The sequence below is a fragment of the Panthera leo genome, chromosome A2 (genome assembly GCF_018350215.1).
Source record: "Panthera leo isolate Ple1 chromosome A2, P.leo_Ple1_pat1.1, whole genome shotgun sequence".
Classification (NCBI taxonomy): domain Eukaryota; kingdom Metazoa; phylum Chordata; class Mammalia; order Carnivora; family Felidae; genus Panthera; species Panthera leo.
Genome location: NC_056680.1, coordinates 156,384,860 through 156,408,432, shown reverse-complemented (window position 1 = coordinate 156,408,432; position 23,573 = coordinate 156,384,860). Strand labels below are relative to the sequence as shown.

The 23,573-nt window shown below is 39.0% G+C and overlaps 1 protein-coding gene across 1 annotated transcript; it reads right to left on the bottom strand.

Moving 5' to 3' along the window:
- Nucleotides 1-441: 441 nt before the first annotated feature.
- LOC122213232 (olfactory receptor 2A2-like) lies at nucleotides 442-22,945 on the bottom strand. The gene is given in 5 exon segments (XM_042927360.1): nucleotides 442-542; nucleotides 545-1,076; nucleotides 1,122-1,396; nucleotides 21,039-21,223; nucleotides 22,782-22,945. Coding segments are annotated over 5 exon segments (1,257 nt in total).
- Nucleotides 22,946-23,573: the final 628 nt, after the last annotated feature.

Here is a 23,573-nt window from a genome sequence, read left to right as displayed (position 1 = left end):
ACATTCCTCGGCCATCTCTGAAAGCCAGAATGTAATACCCATGGTCCACTCCTCTCCTTTCATCCAAAGAGAAAGTGGAGTTAGGAAGGAATCCTCTGATCATGCCACACGGGGCCAGGGATGGGGAGTGACTAGGACAGGAAAAATATCATAACTCTGCCTGATCACTTTTCTGTAACTCTTCTTGACTTTGTGCTTCTCCAGGTGCTGCAGCCTCTCTACTGGTTTCTCATAATGGCTATTTGATCTATGTATTATTGTCTCCTCAGAGGAATGGAGGAAACGCAGGGATTTCTATTCTGCTACCTGGCTAATTTAACTCTTTTGATAATTCTCACCATCAAATCATGAATCTTCTTGGGGAAATTTCTTGAGTTTTAATACACCAGCAATCATATCTCTTGAGAAGACAAATTCCCTGCTCAAAAATTCTACCATTCTTCATATTGCCCTCTTTTTCTGCAATGCTCTGTTAAAAGCAGCCTTCATCTGAGCATTCCTTAGACTGTAGATGAGAGGGTTCAGCAATGGGTTGAAGAGTGGTGAAACAGGGTAAGGATTTTCTGCTGCTCCTCACGTTGACTATTGTCTGGGACCAAGTCAACCATCATGGCTATGCCAAAGTAGAATCCAACCACACAGAAGTGGGAGGAACAGGTGGAAAAGGCTTTTCTGCGCCCCTCCTTTGTCTGGATCTTCAGGATGGCCCAGAGGATGTGCACGTAGCAGATCAACACCGGGGAGAGGGGCCCAACTAAGATAAACACAGCACCAGCAAAGACAAAAACTTCATTGATCCAAGTATCACCACAGGCCACTTTGAGGACAGAGAGGATTTCCCAGAAGAAGTGGTTCACCTCCTGGGGCCCAGAGAAAGTCAACCTGAGAGAGAGAATTACATGTACTAGGGCTAGGGAAAATCCACATGCCCAGATAGCGATGACCAGGAGCATGCACACTGTCCAGTTCATGATGACAGTGTACTGGGGCGGATGGCAGATTGCCGCGAACCCGTCATAGGCCATCACTACCAAAATCGGGCACTCTTCACCAGCACAAGTCACAAACAAAACTATCTGCGTAGCGCACGAGACAAAGGAGATAGTTTTTTTGTGCTTCACTAGCTTTTCCAGCATATTGGGCGAACTGCTGGAAGCATAGCATATGTCAATGATAGCCAGATGAGAAAGGAAGAAATACATGGGGGAATGCAGTCTGAGGTCTAGCCAAATGAGTCCCAAGATCACGCCATTTGCCAGCCGGTTGAAGATATATAACAGGGAGAAGACACAGGAGAGGAGCACTTCAGTGTCTTTACTGAGCTGGAATCCCACCAGGATGATTTCTGGTCCACGATTGGTTGCCCCCCCATTCCTTGATGAACGTTTATCAAGGACTGAAGTGTGATAGAAAGGTCAGAGCTGGATATGAATGAAAATTGAAGTTATTTACTCAGAGGAAAGGAAAGTTATGAACTCAGAGGAAGCTTTCATGCCTGTCCCTACTTGACTTTTTCTTGTCCAATGTTTTAGTTTAAAATTTTTATTCAGATAAGTATCCAAAAATTAAAACAATATGATTATATATAGTTTACCCAATTGTTTTAAAGTTTGCTTCATCAATTCTTTTTTTTTTTTTCCTATGTACACATTTTTCCCCCTTGGCCACGTAAGAGTAAAATGTAGGCGTAATGCCAATTTGTCCCTTCATTTTTTTCTAAGACAAGGATATTCATATTCAGGATAAGTAACCAAAATCAGGAGATGTAACATTAGCATGATTCTCTATTCTAGATACAGCATTTTCTGCCCCTCTGGTCCAAGATGCAATCTTGCACATTGCATCTCCTCTAATATGAAATAATCACTCAGTCCTTCCCTTGAAATTGATATTTTTGAAGCATACACACCAGTTGTTTATGTCTCTCAGCTTGGGTTTTCCATTTATTGCCCCTTTTTAGTTCAAAATATAAATTTCTAATAGGATATAAAAAGTGTCCTTCTTAATGGCTTCCATTAATATACAGGAAATGTTAATTTGTCCCAATACTGGTGGTACAATGTGGATCTTGGTTAAGGTGGAGTCTTAACGTTATCTCCAGCATAAAATTATTACTCCACAATTTAAAGCACTTTCTTACTTCTGGCTTCCTAAATTGTTCTAGCCTCAAGTTGTTTATTTCCCACTTCAGCTTGAAATAAGTTATTTCACTAAAAAGATCCAGTTCCTTTTAGTGAAGAATCTTATTTTCCAAAAAAATCTGATTTTATTGGATCTTTAACAATATTTTTATCATGATTATTGCCAAATTTCTAATATCCTCGTTTAATTAGTAGAGCATATAATTTGACACGCAAACTGTTAAGGGGATGATAAATTCTTAAACTTACTTGTTTAATCCTAATACATCTTTACAGACTTCCTTTGGAGAGCCAAATCTATTTTACTAAATTAACATTAAGATTAAAGAAAATGATCTTGATATGATACAGTGGTTTATTTTGGGCAAAAGGATACTTCTAGTCTTATTTAACGTTTTTTGTTTTTCTTTATATTTAGACAATCATAGATTCTTGGGAATTTCAGATTCACAGATTAGTTTCAACAGCCTGATGCAATCTGTGAATGAAGACACACCTCATATGAAATTTTGACCTCAAGTTTTTCAAAGTGTCTTAGGAAAACATGAAATTTAATGAAAGACTAAAGAGATAATACTGGGAAACATGGCCAAAAGTGATCATTGTTAATAATTTGCATATAGTGTTTCATTACTTACTGTACATAGAATTTCATATATAATTAAAAATTAAACAGTGTTATTTCTTTTAGAATCAGTTCATGTAAGTTCCCCATGACAAAATACTTTTCTGCAGCATACATTGCCAGCTGCATACTATTTTATCTTTTAACTGACTTAATATATTACCTTCTAACTATATTGCATGCAATAGAAATTATGGCCCATGCTGACTCCATTTTATACATAAATTTTTTTGTACCTTTTGTGATTTTCCCATAATAGATTCATAGACACAAAAGTTCTCAGTCAAATCTATCTCTGTCATCATCTTTCTGTCTAAAAAGCAAACAAGCAGAAGAAATCCAGACATATTATCACCAGAAGAAATCACTTGGGGGGAAAGAATCTCTAACTGAATAATCATGACTAATCTCAAACTCACCTTTCCTATGAAAGGGCCCCCACTTCAGCTTTTCAGCTTCTATTATGCTGACTCTCAAGTTTTTATACAATTTAGTCCAACCTGGTGTAAAATGTACTTCCTCTAGTTCATTCTTAGGTCACCTTCATATTAAATACCAAGACGGAGTAAGACTAGTTACTGGAAAGTGAGATTTTATGAAGGTTAAGTATAATCTGATGACAATGTATGTAACCTCTGGTGTATTGGGTTAAATCTGTCTTTCTTAGTTGATTACAGCTGAGGGCTGTCTATCCTCCAATTTCAGGGAGCTGATTACAACGGACACCTGTCTCTTACTGCCGAAATAATTCCATGTGGAAGTAGTTATCCTAACACCAACTATTCAGCATTTCCATCCTAGACATCTTTTTACATTTAAACACCAAAAGACACACATTTCTTTGTTTCCATCTATTGGTTTTTCTTAATTCCAGTTTGTGGCCCAACAGGTACTCCTGATTCCTAGATGAATGACAACATGGAATGAGTTATTATTTGAGGCCAATACCATCCATTACACAGAAATGTCTTTACCTTTACAGTCATTCAAGTTAAAAAATATTTAATGTGAGGGTCGTTTGGAAGATGGCAGTGTAGGAGGACGCTGGGCTCACCTCATCCTGCTGATCGCTTAGATTCCACCCACATCTGCCTAAATAACTCAGAAAACTTCCAGAAGACTAGCAGAATGGACTCTCCAGAGTCAAGTGTAGACAAGAGGCCCACAGAAGAGGGTAGGAAGGGCGGAGAGGCGGTGCGTGCTACACGGACTGCTGGGAGGGAGCCAGGGCGGTGGAGGGGCAGCCAGCCCACCTGGCAAGGCAGAGCCCCCAAGTCTGGCTTGCAAAAGTGGAGGGGCCAGACGGAGGGTGTTCTGACATCCAGTGGGACTTAACATCTGCAATGTTATAAGTCAACAGCTCTGCTCGGACAGCAGGAGGATGAGAGGACACCGGGAGAGAGAGATGTTGAGCCCTGGAAGACAGAGCTCAGCTCGGTGGGGAACAAAGGCACTGGGAAGCACCATCTCCCTCACCCATCCCCCGCCGAAATCCCAAAGGGAACCAGTTCCCGTCACTGAACTTGCTTGCACCGCGCAAACACCCAACACTGTGCTTCTGTGGATCCATCCCTCTGACGGGTCTGCCTCCCTCCCGGTGCCACAGAGTCCCTCCCAAAGCCAGACCACTGAAGGCAAAGAGAGCTGAGTCTGCCCCTCCTGCCCCCTTGCACCTTGCAGATCCACCCCAGCTAATATGCCAGATCCCATAGAAGCAGCACCACAAGCCTGGCAGGGTGCAAGTAGCCCAGATGGGGCCACACCACTCCACAGTGATTCCTGCCCCTGGGAGAGGGGAAGATAAGGTACACACCAGTCTGACTGTGGCCCCAGTGGTGGGCTTGGGGCAGACATTCGGTCTGACTGCGGCCCTGACCACCAACACGAGTTACTCCACACAGCACAAGGGAAAAGCCCTGCAGTTCCATGCCACTCCAGGGACTATCCAAAATGACGAAACGGAAGAATTCTCCTCAAAAGAAACCCCAGGAAGTAACAACAACAAATTGACCAAAAATGATTTAAGCAATGTAATGGAACATGAGTTTAAAATAATAGTCATAAAATTAATCACTGGGCTTGAAAAAAGTATAGAGGACAGCAGACAATCTACTGCTACAGAGATCAAGGGACTAAGAAACAGTCAGGAGGAGCTAAAAAATGCTATAAATGAGGTACAACATAAAATGGAGGTGACCACAGCTCGGATTGAAGAGGCAGAGGAGAGAATAGGTGAATTAGAAGATAAAATTATGGAAAAAGAGGAAGCTGAGAAAAAGAGAGATGAAAAAAATCCAGGAGTATGAGGGGAGACTTAGAGAACTAAGTGATGCAAGGAAACGCCATAATATCCATAGAATAGGGATTCCAGAGGAAGAAGAGAGAGAGAAAGGGGCTGAAGGTGTACTTGAAGAAATCATAGCTGAGAACTTCCCTGATCTGGGGAAGGAAAAAGGCATTGAAATCCAAGAGGCACAGAGAACTCCCTTGAGACATAACTTGAATCGATCTTCTGCATGACATATCATAGTGAAACTGGAAAAATACAAGGATAAAGAGAAAATTCTGAAAGCAGCTAGGGATAAACATGCTCTAACATATAAAGAGAGACCCATAAGACTAATGGCAGACCTATCCACTGAAACTTGGCAGGCCGGAAAGGAATGGCAGGAAATCTTCAATGTGATAAACAGAAAAAATATGCAGCCGAGAATCCTTTATCCAGCAAGGCTGTCATTCAGAATAGAAGGAGAGATAAAGGTCTTCCCAAACAAACAAAAACTGAAGGAATTCATCACCACTAAACCAGCCCTACAAGAGATCCTAAGGGGGATCCTGTGAAACAAAGTACCAGAGACATCACTACAAGCATGAAACCTACAGACATCACAATGACTCTAAACACATATCTTTCAATAATAACACTGAATGTAAATGGACTAAATGCACCAACCAAAAGACATAGGGTATCAGAATGGATAAAAAAAAACAAGACCCATCTATGTGCTGTCTACAAGAGACTCATTTTAGACCTGAGGACACCTTCAGATTGAAAGTGAGGGGATGGAAAACTACCTATCATGCTACTGGAAGTCAAAAGAAAGCTGGAGTAGCCATACTTACATCAGACAAGCTAGACTTTAAAGTAAAGGCTGTAACAAGAGATGAAGAAGGGTATTATATAATAATTACAGGGTCTGTCCATCAGGAAGAGCTAATAATTATAAATGTCTATGTGCTGAATACAGGAGCCCCCAAATATATAAAACAATTAATCACAAACATAAGGAACCTTATTGATAAGAATGTGGTAATTGCAGGGGATTTTAATACTCCATTTACAACAATGGATAGACCATCTAGATGGTCTAGATGTCTATAAAGAAACAAGGGCCCTGAATGATACATTGGATCAGATGGACTTGACAGACATGTTTAGAACTCTGCATCCCAAAGCAACAGAATATGCTTTCTTCCCAAGTCCACATGGAACATTGTCCAAGATAGATCACATACTGGGTCACAAAACAGCCCTTCATAAGTATAAAATAATTGAGATCATACCATGCACACTTTCAGACCACAATGCTATGAAGCTTGAAATCAACCACAGGAAAAAGTCTGGAAAACCTCCAAAAGCATGGAGGTTAAAGAACACCCTAGTAAAGAATGAATGGGTCAACAAGGCAATTAGAGAAGAAATTAAAAAATATATAGAAACAAATGAAAATGAAAATACAGCAATCCAAACACTTTGGGATGCAGTGAAGGCAGTCCTGAGAGGAAAATACATCGCAATCCAGGCCTATCTCAAGAAACAAGAAAAATCCCAAATACAAAATCTAACAGCACACCTAAAGGAAATAGAAGCAGAGCAGCAAAGACAGCCTAAATCAGCAGAAGAAGAGAAATAACAAAGATCAGAGCAGAAATAAACAATATAGAATCTAAAAAAACTGTAGAGCAGATCAATGAAACCAAGAGTTGGTTTTTTGAAAAAATAAGCAAAATTGATAAACTTCTAGCCAGGCTTCTCAAAAAGAAAAGGGAGATGACCCAAATAGGTAAAATCATGAATGAAAATGGAATTATTACAACCAATCTCTCAGAAATACAAGCAATTATCAGGGAATACTGTGAAAAATTATATGCCAACAAACTGGACAACCTGGAAGAAATGGACAAATTCCTAAGCACCCACACACTTCCAAAATTCAAACAGGAAGAAATAGAAAACTTGAACAGACCCATAACCAGTGAAGAAATTGAATCAGTTATCAAAAATCTCCCAACAAATAAGAGTCCCAGGCTTCCCAGGGGAATTCTACCAGACATTTAAAGCAGAGATAATACCTATTCTTCTCAAGCTGTTCCAAAAATTAGAAAGGGAAGAAAAACTTCCAGACTCATTCTATGGAGCCAGAATTACTTTGATTCCTAAACCAGACAGAGACCCAGCAAAAAAAGAGAACTACAGGCCAATATCCCTGATGAATACGGATGCAAAAATTCTCAACAAGATACTAGCAAATCGAATTAAACAGCATATAAAAAGAATTATTCACCATGATCAAGTGGGATTCATTCCTGGGCTGCAGGGCTGGTTCAACATTTGCAAATCAGTCAATATGATACATCACATTAATAAAAGAAAAGATAAGAACCATATGATCCTGTCAATCGATGCACGGCTGGTTCAACATCCGCAAATCAATCAATGTGATACATCACATTATTGAAAGAAAAGATAAGAACCATATGATCCTGTTAATTGATGCAGAAAAAACATTTGACAAAATTCACCATCCGTTCTTAATAAAAACCCTCGAGAAAGTTGGGGGAGAAGGAACATACTTAAACATCATAAAAGCCATTTATGAAGATCCCACAGCTAATATCATCCTCAATGGGGAAAAACTGAGAGCTTTCTCCCTGAGATCAGGAACACGACAGGGATATCCACTCTGACCACTGTTGTTTAACATAGTGTTGTAATGCTAGCATCAGCAATCAGACAACAAAAGGAAATCAAAGGCATCAAAATTGGCAAAGATGAAGTCAAGCTTTCACTTTTTGCAGATGACATGATATTATACATGGAAAACCTGATAGACTCCACCAAAAGTCTGCTAGAACTGATACATGAATTCAGCAAAGTCGCAGGATACAAAATCAATGTACAGAAATCAGTTGCATTTTTATACACCAATAATGAAGCAAAAGAAAGAGAAATAAGGAAACTGATCCCATTCACAATTGCACCAAGAAGCATAAAATACCTAGGAACAAACCTAACCAAAGATGTAAAAGATCTGTATGCTGAGAACTATACAAAGCTTATGAAGGAAATTGAAGAAGATACAAAGAAATGGGAAAACATTCCATGCTCATGGATTGGAAGAATAAATAGTTAAAATGTCAATACTACCCAAAGCTATCTACACATTCAGTGCAATCCCAATCAAAATTGCACCAACATTCTTCTCGAAGCTAGAACAAGCAATTCTAAAATATTTATGGAACCACAAAAGAACCCAAATAGCCAAAGTAATTTTGAAGAAGACCAAAGTGGGAGGCATCACAATCCTAGATTTAGCCTCTACTACAAAGCTGTAACCATCAAGACACCATGGTATTGGCAAAAAAACAAAAAAACAAAAACACAACAACAACAAAAAAAAAAAACAGACACATAGACCAATGGAATAGAATAGAAACACCAGAGTTAGATCCACAAAAGTATGGCCAACTAATCTTTGACAAAGCAGGAAAGAATACCAGTGGAAAAAAGTCTCTTTAGCAAACGGTGCTGGGAGAACTGGACAGCAACATGCAGAAGGATGAAACTAGACCACTTTCTCACACCATTCACAAAAATAAACTCAAAATGTATGAAGGACCTGAATGTGAGACAGGAAACCATCAAACCCCTAGAGGAGAAAGCAGGAAAAGACCTCTCTGACCTCAGCCGTAGCAATTTCTTACTTGACACAACCCCAAAGGCAAGGGAATTAAAAGCAAAAATGAACTATTGGGACCTTATGAAGATAAAAAGCTTCTGCGTTGCAAAGGAAATAATCAACAAAACTAAAAGGCAACCAGTGGGATGGGAAAAGATATGTGCATATGACATATTGGACAAAGGGCTAGTATCCAAAATCTATAAAGAGGTCACCAAATTCCACACCCGAAAAACAAATAATCCAGTGTAGAAATGGGCAGAAAACATGAATAGACACTTCTCTAAAGAAGACATCCAGATGGCCAATAGGCACATGAAAAGATGCTCAACGTCACTCCTCATCAGGGAAATACAAATCAAAACCACACTGAGATATCATCTCCCACCAGTCAGCGTGGCTAAAATGAACAAATCAGGAAACTATAGATGCTGGAGAGGATGTGGGGAAACAGGAACCCTCTTGCACTGTTGGTGGGAATGTAAACTGGTGCAGCCACTCTGAAAAACAGTGTGGAGTTTCCTCAAAAATTTAAAAATAGATCTACCCTATGACGCAGCAATAGCACTGCTAGGAATTTCCCCACAGGATACAGGAGTACTGATGCATAGGGGCACTTGTACCCCAATGTTTATAGCAGCACTCTCAACAATAGCCAAATTATGGAAAGAGCCTAAATGTCCATCAACTGATGAATGGATAAAGAAATTGTGGTTTATATACACAATGGAGTACTACGTGGCAATGAGAAAGAATGAAATATGGCCTTTTGTAGCAACGTGGATGGAACTGGAGAGTGTGATGCTAAGTGAAATAAGTCATACAGAGAAAGACAGAAACCATATGTTTTCACTCTTATGTGGATCCTGAGAAACTTAACAGAAGACCATGGGGGAGGGGAAGGAAAAAAAAGTTAGAGAGGGAGGGAGCCAAAACATAAGAGACTCTTAAAAACTGAGAATAAACTGAGGGCTGATGGGGGGTGGGAGGGAGGGGAGGGTGGGTGATGGGTATTGAGGGTACCTGTTGGGATGAGCACTGGGTGTTGTCTGGAAACCAGTTTGACAATAAATTTCATATTAAAAATAAATAAATGAATAAAATATGTACTTAAAAATGAGAAAAAAAAAGAAAAAGAAAAAAATATTTAATGTAATCAACACCACACATCTTTGATGTTGTGTAACTGTGATAAGACTTTTACCATACATGACCACAGTGTATTTTCTATAAAACATACTTCCAGATAATAGGAGATAAATCTCTTGAGAGATGATGGATAGAGTTTTAATTCCTATTTCTTGACTTTCTTTTATGCTTATAGAATTAGTAACAAAAATATTCTGGACATTATTCTATATATAATTACTATTATATATCTCTGGGGAATGCCTTTTATAATAGCTGGTATAATTCTTGAAACAGACATTCAAATATTTGTTAAATGGAAGAAAGAATTCATATACATGCACACACATCAGGTCACATATTGACATTACACTGTTCTACATAGATTTGTAAATATCTCGAAGATCATAGACCTCAAAAAGATACCAAAAATTACAGTATCCAAACTCTCAAAATTCTTCTAGTTTTATGAATCCATGCTTTACTAATTTGTCTATCTCTATCTACTCTCTATCTTCTATCTACTGAGCAATACATGAATTCTGCTTTACTAGAAAGTTCAAAATTAGAATTTAATCATTTGAAAACTGCTCTTACAAAAAATGCCATGAACGATCCATGTAATTTTAATGCAGTGTTTCTATAGGGTACATCTGAATAAGCTTTGAAGGTGTAGACAATAGTGTATCTGCAGAAACTGTGGCAATGCCAAAGTGAGTTAATGTCTTGCACCTGCTTTGAAGTGATGCTTAGAACCAAGTTTCAGGCAAATAGCTTTATTGAAAGATTTACAGAAAATAAAATAACCTAAGAAAGAAACACAAAGACACATGTGACAGTATTTTGAGCCTTTGAAAAAACATCAGCCTACAGGAGGCCTCAAGTATGAAGATACTTTTAAAAATAGTGAAGACATAGTAAATCTTTTAAGTAATGCAGCAGTGAAATAGAGAAGATTTCAAGATAGCCTAAATGCAATCTCCCCTTCCCAATAGAGAATAAGTTAACAGCAGCTCAGAAAAGGAAGGTCCTGGTGGTATGAGCAATTCTCCCTCTGCCTGGGCAATCCTGCAACTGAGTTAGGGAACTTTACGCTACTTCTCCAAGTTTAGCTGAAGGTATTGACACTTATTCTATCCCATTTTGTGGTAGGATAAATACTTGTATCCAGCATAGTAATTTCTGAGCCTAATAATTATTAACATTGAGTGATAGCTTGAGAATATTACAATAAGAAATAACTATGCGGCAAGCTTACGTCTTACACTGTTTTGGTGAGAAGACTTTCTGCAACTTTAGTAGAATTTTGCTTGCCAGCAACAAAGCTACTCTGTCAATATCTTCTCCGGTATCAGTTAGTAGAAGGTCCTTTTATTCTTTTGGCTCCATCAAAGCCTTATCCAGGGGAGATCCCTGCACGTGCAGCCTCTCCTACTTCCAGATCTCTTCTTAAACAATAGAGTTAGCCTAATGTGGAGCCCACCATTCAACCACACTGGGAAGTGAGGAGGAAGCTACTGAGGGACTACACGGCCCCTGTCACAACTCAGCGGGCAGAAGTTCCTGGAGCTGGGTGGGGGTGGAAACTGGTCATCTAGTGCACCTGTCTGCCAGGTAACTTTGAGTTAGGAGGGACTCAGGATATTTCACTGAGGAATATCATTCCTTTCCACATAGCCAGGCTTCCACCTTGTCCTACTTCAACTACCGTCCTAAAAACCATCCCACAGTGCCAATAAATCTCTCCACGTACGCAGATATAAGCACTGGATATTCCCCAGGAATCTACTTTCACCAAAAGAAGACCCTTCAGAGGTAAGTTACATAAGATGCTGTAGAAAGCTGCAGAGGAGAAATCTCAGACTCACGAGACCTTCATTACAATTGCTGATGGCTTTGCAATAGAATATGAAGTTCTAATTAAACCTCTAGGAATAAAGGTTTTATTTAAATCGGCAAAGAACTCAAATTCCCAGAAGGACCATGAGACATCATATGTCTCTAGTTCTCCCTAAAGAGAAGGGGGGAAAATTCCCCGAAACTTCTGTCTCTGGAGGAGAACAAAGATTTTATCTAGTTGACCTTGGAGGAAATTTCTAGAAAGAGGCAGGGCGCCTCCTAGCATCACACTCTTTATGCTCACAGACTTTGAATATCTCACAAGTAAAGAAAAAACCTGAGGGAGATATCACAAATTACAATATTTAAGCCTCCAAAAGGACTATAGGTTTATAAACTCAGGCTTCTCTTCAGACCCCATGAAGGCCCATAGGCAGCCGGGATTTTGATTGTTGAGAGGTAGTTTCCATGAATTTGTCAGGGCAAACCTGAGAAGGAATTAATTATTGAGCGCTTATTCTGTTTCTGACAATGTGCCAAATGCTTTACGTGGCATATATATATTTAATCTAATCATTTTACAGCCAAGGCGACTGAAGTTTAAATAAACTAAGTCAGCAGTTCCCTAATTGTTAGTCCAGGGACCCCGAGACCCTGTGAAATTGTCCATGAGATCAAAATAATTTTTATAATAATTTAAGATATTATTCTTTTTCTACTCTCATTCACTCACGAGGGTGGAATGCAGTTTTTCAAAGGCTACATGACATTTTCTACTTTAAGATTGGCTATAGAAGCAAATACAAAAATCTAGCTGTCCTTGACAAACATTAAAGAATTTTACAAAAAAGAAAAAAATAAGTAAAACAATGTCATCTTTTCACTCTTGGTCTGTTTTAAATATAAATTATCATATGATGAAATTATCTTTTAAGTGACTTAAATGCTTTCAAATTGTTTTAATTCCTATTATGACAAATGCCAACAAATACCCGTATAAGTAAAATCTCTTTGGGTCCTCAAGAATATTTACAATTGTAAAGGTATCTTGCAAGCAGACAATTAAAAGGACCGTCGCACTAAAGAACTGTAGACTATCAGCCCAGGCCCAGAGCTGCACTCAAATGACTTCTGTTAGATTCCAAAGCATGTGAGTTTTTTTATTGCTGCCCTAACAAATTACCACAAGTGTAGCAGCTTAAAACAACTCTATCTCACAGTTTCCCTGAGTTGGAAGTGCTGGTACAGGATTCTCTGCACACGTCTCACGGACTTCATAGATGGAGGTTGCTTTGGTTTGCAATCTTCACATGAAATCCAACTCCACTGATGGAGAATGGACCCAATAGTAGAAGAGGCTTCATCATGGCTTCTGTCATGGTTTCCTTCCTATTCCTAGATTGTGGAGTTGTTTTCTCTTTTTCTCATCATTAAAGGATATTGAACCTTGTCAAATGAGTTTTCTCCATCACTTAGATAATCAGGTGGTTTTTTTTTCCCTTTGTTCTACAAATATGGTGTACTGCATTGATTGATTTTTGTATTGGGAATAAGGCTGCTTACCAGGAATACCCCCTCACCCCCAAACATACTGTATGATGTTCCTGATTACGATTATTGATAATTTTTCCTATTTATATAGAGATGCAAGTTTCTTTTTTTTTTTTTTTTTTACTGTCTTTGTCTGACTTTTGTAACAGGGTAATAGTGGCCTCATGGAATAAGTTAGAAGTGCTCCCTCCTCTTCAATATTTGGAAGAGCTTATGAAAGATGGTTATTTTTTGTTTGCTTAAACAGTGGTAAAATCTACCAATGAAATTATCTGGTCTGGACTTTCATTGGGAGGTTTTTAAATAGTGATTCAATCTCCTTACTAGTTATGGATTTACTCAGATTTCCTATTTCTTCAAATCTTCATGGGTTGTATGTTTTTAGGAATTTTTCTATTTCATCAGATTGTACAATTTTCATGATCCTCTCTTATATTCCTTTTTATTTCTATAAAATCAGTAATTTCCCCTTATTCATTTCTTTTATTTTTATGTTTATTTTTGAGAGAGACAGAGAGACAGAGAAACAGAGCATGAGCAGGGGAGGGACAGAGAGAGAGGGAGACACAGAATCTGAAGAAGGCTCCAGGCTCTGAGCTGTCAGCACAGAGCCCAATGCGGGGCTCAAACTTGCAGACCACAGGATCATGACCTGAGCTGAAGTCGGATGCTTAACTGACTGAGCCACCCAGGCACCCCTCCCCACACTCATTTATGATTTTAATACTTTCAATTTTTTTCATTAACCTATCCAAAGTTTTATCAATTTTGTTGATCCTTTCAAAGAACTAACTTCTAATTTCATTCATTTTCTCTATTTTTCCCCTATTTTCTGCTTCCTTTATCTTTTTATTCTTTTTTCTTCCTTTATCCTTTTTATTCTTTCTTCTGGCTTTGGCTTTAGTTTGCTCTTTCTTCTCTAGTTCCTCAAGAGATAATATTAGGTTATATTAGAGATATTTTTTTCTTTTTTACCACTCTCTATGTAGCCCATAAATTTTGATATACTCTGTTTTCGTTTTCAGTAGTTTCAAGGTATATTTTAACTTCTGTTGTGTTTTCTTCTTTGAGCCAATTTGTTGTTAGAGTGTGGTCTCTAATTTACACTTATTTATGATTTTGTTTTTCCTATTATTATTCATTTCTAGTTTTATTCTATTGCAATCAGGAAAGATGCTTTGCATAATATCAATCCTTTAAGTTTATTACAACTTGTTTTTGCTCTACATAAATTTATATATGAATATTCATAAGATGATTATAATTTTTTTTCTAGCTTCCAAGGGAAAAAAATTCTATCTTAGCTTGTTAGAGAAGATTGAAACAAGGGCTTATCTTTTTGCTTGACAATACAATCCATGTAACCACACAAGTAGTTATTGTAGGAATGTCTATAATTAGTTTTTTAAACGTATGATTTAGGGAAACCTGGGTGTCTCAGTTAGTTAAGTGTCCAACTTGGTTGGTTAGGTGTCTCTTGATTTCAGCTCGGGTCATGATTTCACAGTTCAGGAGACTGAACCCCGTCTTGAGCCCCATGTTATGCTCTGTGCTGGGCATGGAGCCTGCTTAAGATTCTTTCTCTCCCTCTCTCCGCCCCTCCCCCACTATCATGCACACATGTGTGCTCTTTCTCAAAATAAATAAATAAACATTAAAAAATGTATTATGTAATTTACCTATTCCTCGAAAAATAAAGTTTTGGGGATGCTTATTTGACAAAAATAATCTGGGCTATGTCTCTTTATAAAATCAGTTTCTAAAAATAAAAAAAAAATGAGAGTCATAAGCACATTCCCCAAATTTTGTGCTCAATACAGATTTAAAAATCTGTGAACATCAGTTTAACATTTTTTAGTTATTATATGAAATGGTATAAGTGAGAATCTTTTAAATAGTAATGCAATATATTCTGACAACCAAATATTTTAGTGCTAGAATCCCCAGAATCCTACATATAGCTTTTATATTCATAAACATAAAAATCACCATGTCAAGTTTCTATCCATGTTCAAAATTACCTATCATCTGTGAACATATTTTCCCATTATGAATTAAATAAATCTAAATATTGATTCTACTTAAAATACATGTATCTTAGTTTGAGTTCCTCCAGAAGCCACTTCCTCCAGAAGTGGTTTTTAGAAGATAATCCTCTACAAGTAGAGGTGGAAGAAAGGGGGAGAACCAAGTAAAGCCTGCCTATGAAGGGTAGGTGATCAAGCCAACTAAAATTGTAGTAATTGGAGTTTGAAGCTAATGGAAAAATCTTGGAGCCAGTGTAGCATATGCTTCTCAGTGTTAAGCTATCTGGAGGTCAAGGAAAGTGAAGTTTCCTTGAAGCTGAGCTGATCGACTAAGTAGAATCAGCTACTGGTTGACGGCCTTAGGGTGGATGGACCAAGCATTAGGCTCCCTCTCCCTGCCCAATGAGCTAGGAAGTGCCTCTTGGGGCCAGGGAAAGTGATCAGGCAAAGAAATTCACATGCTGGCCTGTGAGGCCAGGCTTGTGTGCTCTGAAGTAGAATAGAAACGTGTTACAGACAGGGTACCCCCAGCACCAGCTACAAAATCCATGCAAAAATTGTGTGATCAACACTCACCCCAATGCTTACAGAAGCACTATCAACAATGACCAAAGTAGGGAAAGAGCCTACTTTGCTAGGCTTTGGATGAATGGATAAAGAAGATGTGGTATAGACATACAATGGAGTATTACTCAGCAATCAAAAAGAACGAAATCTTGCCATTTGCAACTATGTGGTGGAACTAGAGAGTATTAAGCTAAGTGAAATTAGTCAGAGAAAGACAAATATAGGACTTCACTCATATGAGGACTTTAAGATACAAAACAGATGAACATAAGGGAAGGGAAACAAAAATAATATAAAAAAAGGGAGGGGGACAAAACATGAGAGACTCAAATATGGAGAACAAACAGAGGGTTACTGGAGGGGGTGTGGGAGGGGAGATGGGATAAAAGGAGATGGGCTAAAGGGCATTAAGGAATCTACTCCTGAAATCATTGTTGCACTATATGCTAACTAACTTGGATGTAAATTAAAAAAATATATGTTAAAATTTAAAAAAATCATGTGATCAATATTGAGTTCCATAAAGGGTTTCTCTGATTTCAGAGCCTATGAATATCAATTAACATTATTCAGTTTGTCTTTATTATGTGAATAAAATCATATAAATGAGGATTTTAAAAATTATAGTGTATCACATCACCTTTGAAATCTAAAATATGATTGGACATCAGGCAGGGGAATAGGTATGATTTTCTGGTTCTAAATTGAAGGAGATAATTCTGAAAAAAAACCTATATATTTAATGATTTTTAAAAATAAATATAGTAGCACAGATATTTAACCATAGTTAAGTAAAAATACAGTTTAAAATTTTAATTTCAAAAGTTGGTTTTACCACAAGAGACTCTTAAAACTGAGAATAAACTGAGGGTTGATGGGGGGTGGGAGGGAGGGGAAAGTGGGTGATGGGCATTGAGGAGGGCACCTGTTGGGATGAGCACTGGGTGTTACACGGAAACCAATTTGACAATAAATTTCATATTTAAAAAAAAAAAGAAAAAGCAAAAAAAGAGTTGGTTTTACTTATACCCAACCTACTAACCCCCATTATGTATCTCACACCTAAAGAATTTTATAAAACTCTGTTGGCAAAAAAATAAATAAATAAAAAATAAAAATAAAAAAATAAATGTTGATATTACATTTAATTTGGGGGGTGGATACTATCTAATTTTAGCTCCTGTAATTCACCATAAATGAGAAAAATATTTCTATGTCTTCAGTATATATTGAGAATGATGTGGCAAATCTACATAAAAGAATTAAAGTTTCCAGTTCATTTGCCATGTGAAAAGTGTTCAACAGATTGTCAACAATTAGGAAGGCACATTTAGGATGGTGTATAGATTATATATAATGTTCATGCAGTTCATTTTCAGGGGACAAGAAGGAAGGAAGACAGTCACCCTTCAAAACCTGAAACTGCAGAAAAGTCTAATTTTTGTAGCATTGCCACTGAGGTAACACAAATACACTGATTTCAGATAAGCGCCCTGAATAAAATATCAAATGGCAAATACAATCTATTACAGGCGCTGATTTACAATTAACTTCTTATAGTGACAACCTTCTGTGTTGTATACCAGGGAGGAGAGGTCAGAGGTTTTTCTATTTAATGATAGCTCATGAGTCCCTCAAGCAATATTGAGTCAGCTCACCAGTAAAAATGATTCTAAGGCTTTCATCTAATTTCAGTGCATATCTTTAACATCCAAAGTTTAGGTAATAATGTTAAAATTAATGTCATTAAACCTTTAAACATGATTAATCTCAACCCAACCATTAAAAGCCTCTATGGTAGCCTGCTGCTTTAATTGCTAGTTCTGGTCTGCCCTTGTATCCTGAGTTGGGACTGCTTGGGGCCTTAGCTACTTAGTTTAATGTGGAATCTTTTCTACACAAATTCCTAAATTTATACATAAGTCAAAATTACAGCTTTTTTCCTCTTACTAATAGTACCCTGACACCATTTGCCTGATTCTTTGGCTTTCAGAGCAGACTTAGACTCTGAGATGGCCATCCATCTTCACTGTCTCTCTCCAATGCTCCCAATTATCTGGTATTAGCTTCTAAATCCAGCTCTCAAAAAAATTCAATCTCTCCAAAATTTATTCTGCATTTCAGGCATGCTGTCATCATAGATTAAAAGAATACATTTATCACAGTGTATATTATATAAGATTTTACTTTACAGGAGATTCAATTAACGTATTTGAATTTCTACATAATTTTAATATATGTTTGGAATTTTTATTTGGGAAAAAAATAAATAGCATCAATTATGATACTATAAAACCATCATTGGAGGGCTTTGTCTTTAATATTCCTACAACTTGTCCCACCCTCCCTCGTGTCTACAGAGAAGTAATCATTCCCTGACTTGTCGTAGAAGTGAAACCCTTCGGTTCTAATTCTCACACCACTTTGGTGGACTCTGATGGCTTATAAGCTCAGGTACGTGCTACCTAGAACGGCATTCTAGTAATTTCCTGTTAGCAGATCATCAATTCTCTCCTTCTACATAGAAAAAGTAGGGTTAACATCGATATGAAAACCCTTTGAGCCTAATAAGTAGTGACTTGAATCTCATGTATAAGAATGTTGAAGATACAGATAAAAATAAATTATTTCAGTTTAGAGGAAGGTGTTAGAAATTCTGTGCCTCATCACATTCCAAGCTCTGACAGGACTCTCTTGATTTTCTTTTGAGTTCTGTAAAATTTTTCAAAATGCATTTTCATTTGTTATACTATTTTTTTAAAAAAGTGCCTTAAAATAAATGCAAAAAGCATAAAAAACAAAAATATTCCCTGAAGACGTTGCCAAGTACAAACACATGTGAAATAGAGAAATTGTTCCTGTAGTAAGGACTTTTTATCATATTTTCCCCAGCTAGAACTTTCCCCCCACGTGTAGTAAGTGATGACGGTAGTCACATTATCTAGGATCTGACAAAGGGTTTCCCTAGGATGAGGACCATCAAATCAAAAAAGAAGCTATTCTATCCCCTGCACCAGCTTCAGTGCTGCTAGAAGAAATAATTATGGAATCTTTATCTAATAGCTATGGGATTTCTTCCTGCTACTTATTAACATCTCCCTCCTGGGCAGCAAAGAAAAGGACCCTAATGTTCCTCACTTCTCTGGCTGGAGATATTCCTAGGATAGAGTAGGAACACATGGTTCTCAGCAGAGGAGGAAATGAAATATAGTTCAAAGACAAATGACATAACACCTCTGAGTTCACCATCATTTGTGATGTGAGACAAGAGGATTAGATGGTCTTATGTCCTTTTCAGTTGATACCTTGAGCCACGAACAGCTGGTGCCACCAGCCCCTCCTACAAATGGCCAGAGGGGAATGAAGAGATGTCAGACACCTATCATCATGGGTAGCAAATGGATACTGCTTGGAGTCTCCCAAAATAGTGAGGAAAAATGCATCTGCACAAAAGTGGCCTTTTATCCTTCCCAAACCTATTAGGTTTTATCAATTCCTGCCAGTTGGCTGCTCTGCTCTTCTCTAAACTATTAACCAATGGATAAATGATGACTTAGACAAACAGAAGTACTATTTCCTGCATTTTCTCAAGTGGGGCTTTCACGTACAGGAACACACACAGAGATGGGAGAAGGTTGGAGCTGTGTCACCCACTCCTTGAAGCAGTTTTGGGGAAATGAGGAGTTCCAGATCCTCTTTCTTCCCTGATCACTGGACAGGATTCAGGGTGCTCAGGAGGCTTCTAGATGTGAGGGCTTTATACTCTGATCACTTAGAACCAACCTGTTCCCCAGAGATGTATCTATGGAATCCAGAGAACAAATTACAAAGCATCTTCCCAACATTCTAGGCCTTCCCTACAGGTAGAGTAAAAACCTGCCCCTCACCTCTTGGCTCTCCAGCTTTATTCTCCTCGTGTGTGTGTGTGTGTGTGTGTGTGTGTGTGTGTGTGTGTATGTACACCTGCATGCATCCACTTATGCAGAGAAGGACCCAGGAAGAAGGATGGGTATCTGTGCTAAAGAGAATCTTGGCATAAAAATTTAATAGGTAAGTCATACTTTATTATGTCACCTAGTACAATCCCCAAGGATATGAATGTATTGTGTACTTGATCTTGAAATTTCCTGTCTCCATGTTCTACTTTTGGAAAGTTCATGATGAATGTAAATCCCATGGTGCTTATTAAGGCAGCCTCAAAGGACTCTATTTTCTTTAGGGAATGAACAATCTTTGCCTGCTAAAAAGTGTTAATGTGAGATAATTACCAGGAATATCTATTGCAAATATTAATTTTTATGGAGAAACTCAGGGAGATTGAATCCCAGTCCTTCGGTGCTTTCCTGTCTTTTTTGATTTCAAGCTACTGCCCAAACTTGGTCCCATTTCTTCTCTCTCTTTTTTTTTAAGTTTATTTATTTATTTAAAGAGTGAAAGAGAGAACATGAATGGGGGCAGGGCGAAGAGGGAGAGAGAGAATCCTAAGCAGGCTCCATGCGGACAGTGCAGAGCCCAATGCAGGGTTCCATCCCATGAACCGTGAGATCATGACCTGAGCTGAAATCAAGAGTCAGACACCTAACCAACTGAGCCACCCAGGCACCCCATTTTGTCCTATTTCTACAACATTTCTCCCCCAACTATACATCCTACATTAGAGGGGCTATTGTGCCCTAAGCATTTAGATGTAAATTAAGATGATAAATGGCTTCACTAGCACCCACACAACTAAGGGAAACACATAGCCATAACAACTCAGATCCCCTTAAATTCATGAGCAATCACATCAATTTGTCCTGGATGCTACCACAGCTCATCCTGTTTCCTGTTTCCCTAATCTCCTCTCCTTGCCAGGTGATTTTTCCCTCATATTTTCTCTCTTTAAGCCTCCCATGAGTCCTCCCACCCACAGTCCCAGCTACTGACTGACAGTGACTGAGGACACAGAAGAATCAAACAAGAACTTGCACAACCCTAACTAACACATTGACGGAGTTCCTGGACCTGCACTTATTCCCAGCTCCTCGGCTGTTACTGCAAAGTTACTGGGTTGTCCGTCATGAAGGACAGTCCGCCACTTAGGCCAGGAATCCAGCCCTCCCGCCTACTCAAGAACTGTTCTCCCGCCATTTGTCTCAAATGCCTTTGCTCCTGTTCCTTTAAACATATCTATAGTCAAATGTGAGACCGTTTTTCTCACCAATTATCTTGACTTTGCTAAACCCAACGACTGGTTCTCTATCCTTATCTGACTTGACCTGCCAGCAGCATTTAACACAGTCCATTGCTCCCTCTTTGAAACACTCCTTTCCCTTAACTATCATGATATTCTGCACCACCACCACAAGTGGTCCTTCTTGGAAGTCGAGTTGTCTAATTTGTCTTCTGTGATATTACACAGTCCTTGGTTGGCCATAACAGGGTAAGCAAGCAGTATAGGGCCCCTCAAAGGTGGAAAGACTGTTCACAGTTAGAGGGGGTGATATTTTCTATGGCCAGCAACTTCCTGAAACAAGTGGGTCAATAAGGGGCTGTTCTGGTGGTCATAACTATCCTCATGGGGTTGCTGGCTGCCATGGCCAGCAGTACATCACTGGTAGAGGGGCTACTCCAGTATGGAAAATGACATGAATGAAGTTCTCTGGTGAGGATGAGCAGCCGATGGTCTTGCCATTTAAACAGCGAGAAGACCACTGTGGTGAAAGAAATCATGAGAAATGAAACTTGTGCTTCCAAAAGATGAATTTTGAGTGTCTAGAATAAGAAAATGGATTTGATAGAAGACAACCCGGGATACCATTTACAGAGTTTTGAAAACAGGAGTGAAGAAAGAACAGGAATTTAAAGAAGGTTCTGAGAGCACCTCATTAAGATAAAGGGACCAAGTGGCTTATAAGCGAGTCATGACTAAGCACAGGGATGTTACTTTGAAAATAATTCTGGCCTTGATGATCCATCTGTTCTTTATGGGAAAGAAAAACACACTCGTATTTAGGCACTGGAGGAAAACACACAATTTCTGAATACCAGAGACCAGTGGAAAAGTCTGCCCAATCTAATTAGTTGTAAATACAAAGCCAACTCTCTGAATGAAGAACTTTTACAGGTTAAGAAAAATGCTTTAGCATTACATGCTAAAGAGCCCATTTTCTAGAAATTTTTCAGGGCACTCTTTGAGTCCACTAATTTAAAAGCAGCTAAATAGGACAAAGTCTTTAGAAAAGAAATCACTTCTTTTACTACTACAGCCATAAGGTTTATTCACTATGTGGGTCATTGAGTTTCATTTTCTTAAGTCCACAAATAAGCAGAGATTTTAACCAAATACTTCAAATTTCTGTTCTAGTCACCATGTAAAAGGCACAAGTGATCAACATTACCATCAATGCATTCTGTTCCCCTCCACGAGAAATTCAAACAACCACTCTCTTAGTAAAGTTAAAAACCAAAATCCTTATGTGAAATACCCACAGTCTTCTCTGGAGGGCATCCTCCAAGTGCTGATGACTTTGAGCCCCCAACGACAGTCTCCTAATTACAACAAAGCCATACTTAGGGTGGCCCCTTGAATAGCATAAGTTCCGCCCTATAAAAAAGGAAGATACTGGAGGTGAGTTTCAAGCACTTACCTTCATTCTCTCCCTCACCCACTGCAGAGTCAGAGCTGGGCTGGAAATGCAGCCAACGTGGGACAGCTGAGGTTTTCGGTCGTTACTCTACTCAAGAGATCATGATTGAGGCCACTGGTGACTTTGGACACTGGATGTTTCTCAGGGAAGTTTCCTGATCTGTGATGGCGGCTCCTTTTCTCGAAAGCTCTCCCACTCCCCAGTCTTGTCTCTCCCTCTGCACGCAGCACCCTCATGCAGCTTCCCTGCCCCTAAACCAGTACGCTAAACTGCCCCTAAACTCGCTGCCCTAATCAAAGGAGCTCAGCCCTCACAGAGACGTAGCTGGCTCTTTGATTGAAACAGGGCTGTTTTCCGCCCGTAGAGGCCCACTCGAATCACCTGGAGACCTCAGCAGTTCTGAGACCACAACCTCCAGATCCTGATGATGTGGGTCCAAGGCTGGGTCCTGGCCTTGTGGTTTGTAAAAGGTCCCCATGTGAGGTTTATGACCACCAGCTGAGGTTGGGAACCCTGATAAAAACAACTCCAACGTGTTAATAGATGTTGCAGGTATTGTGTTGGAGAACGAGGTGTGTGTATTTGTAAAATTAAATTTGTTTCCCGAATAACCTGTAACCACGAGAAACTTTGGGAGGATAGTTTTGGATGTATTCCACCTACAGGAATTAAGCAATGGGGAGAAGGGATGCTTATCACAGGCAGACTGCACTCCTTTCCCTCCCCCTGCGTCTATGGAGCAGGGCTGTGGGGAGGTGGGGCAGGGGGGCTGGGTGTTGGGGAACACCAGTGGGAACTTGGGGCCACGCATAGATCTCTCAGTCTCCTCACTCCTTTCCCTGGAGAAAAGTGCTGCAGCTCAAAAACGTCAAGCGCCTCGACCTTTTCCTGAGAGTCATGAAGAACACTCAACCAATCCTTTTCTCCAGTTTAAATGGATCCAATCCAACCCGCACAAAAGCACCAGTTGGTGGAGATTCAGAAGTGGCTTCTCAGGGTGAGAATCTGATTCTCCCAGGGAATTTCCCACTGAAATACTCCAGGAAAAGTCCTCTTTATCCTCCCCAACATCCCTTTAACATTATATACTCAGCATCCTCCCCTCC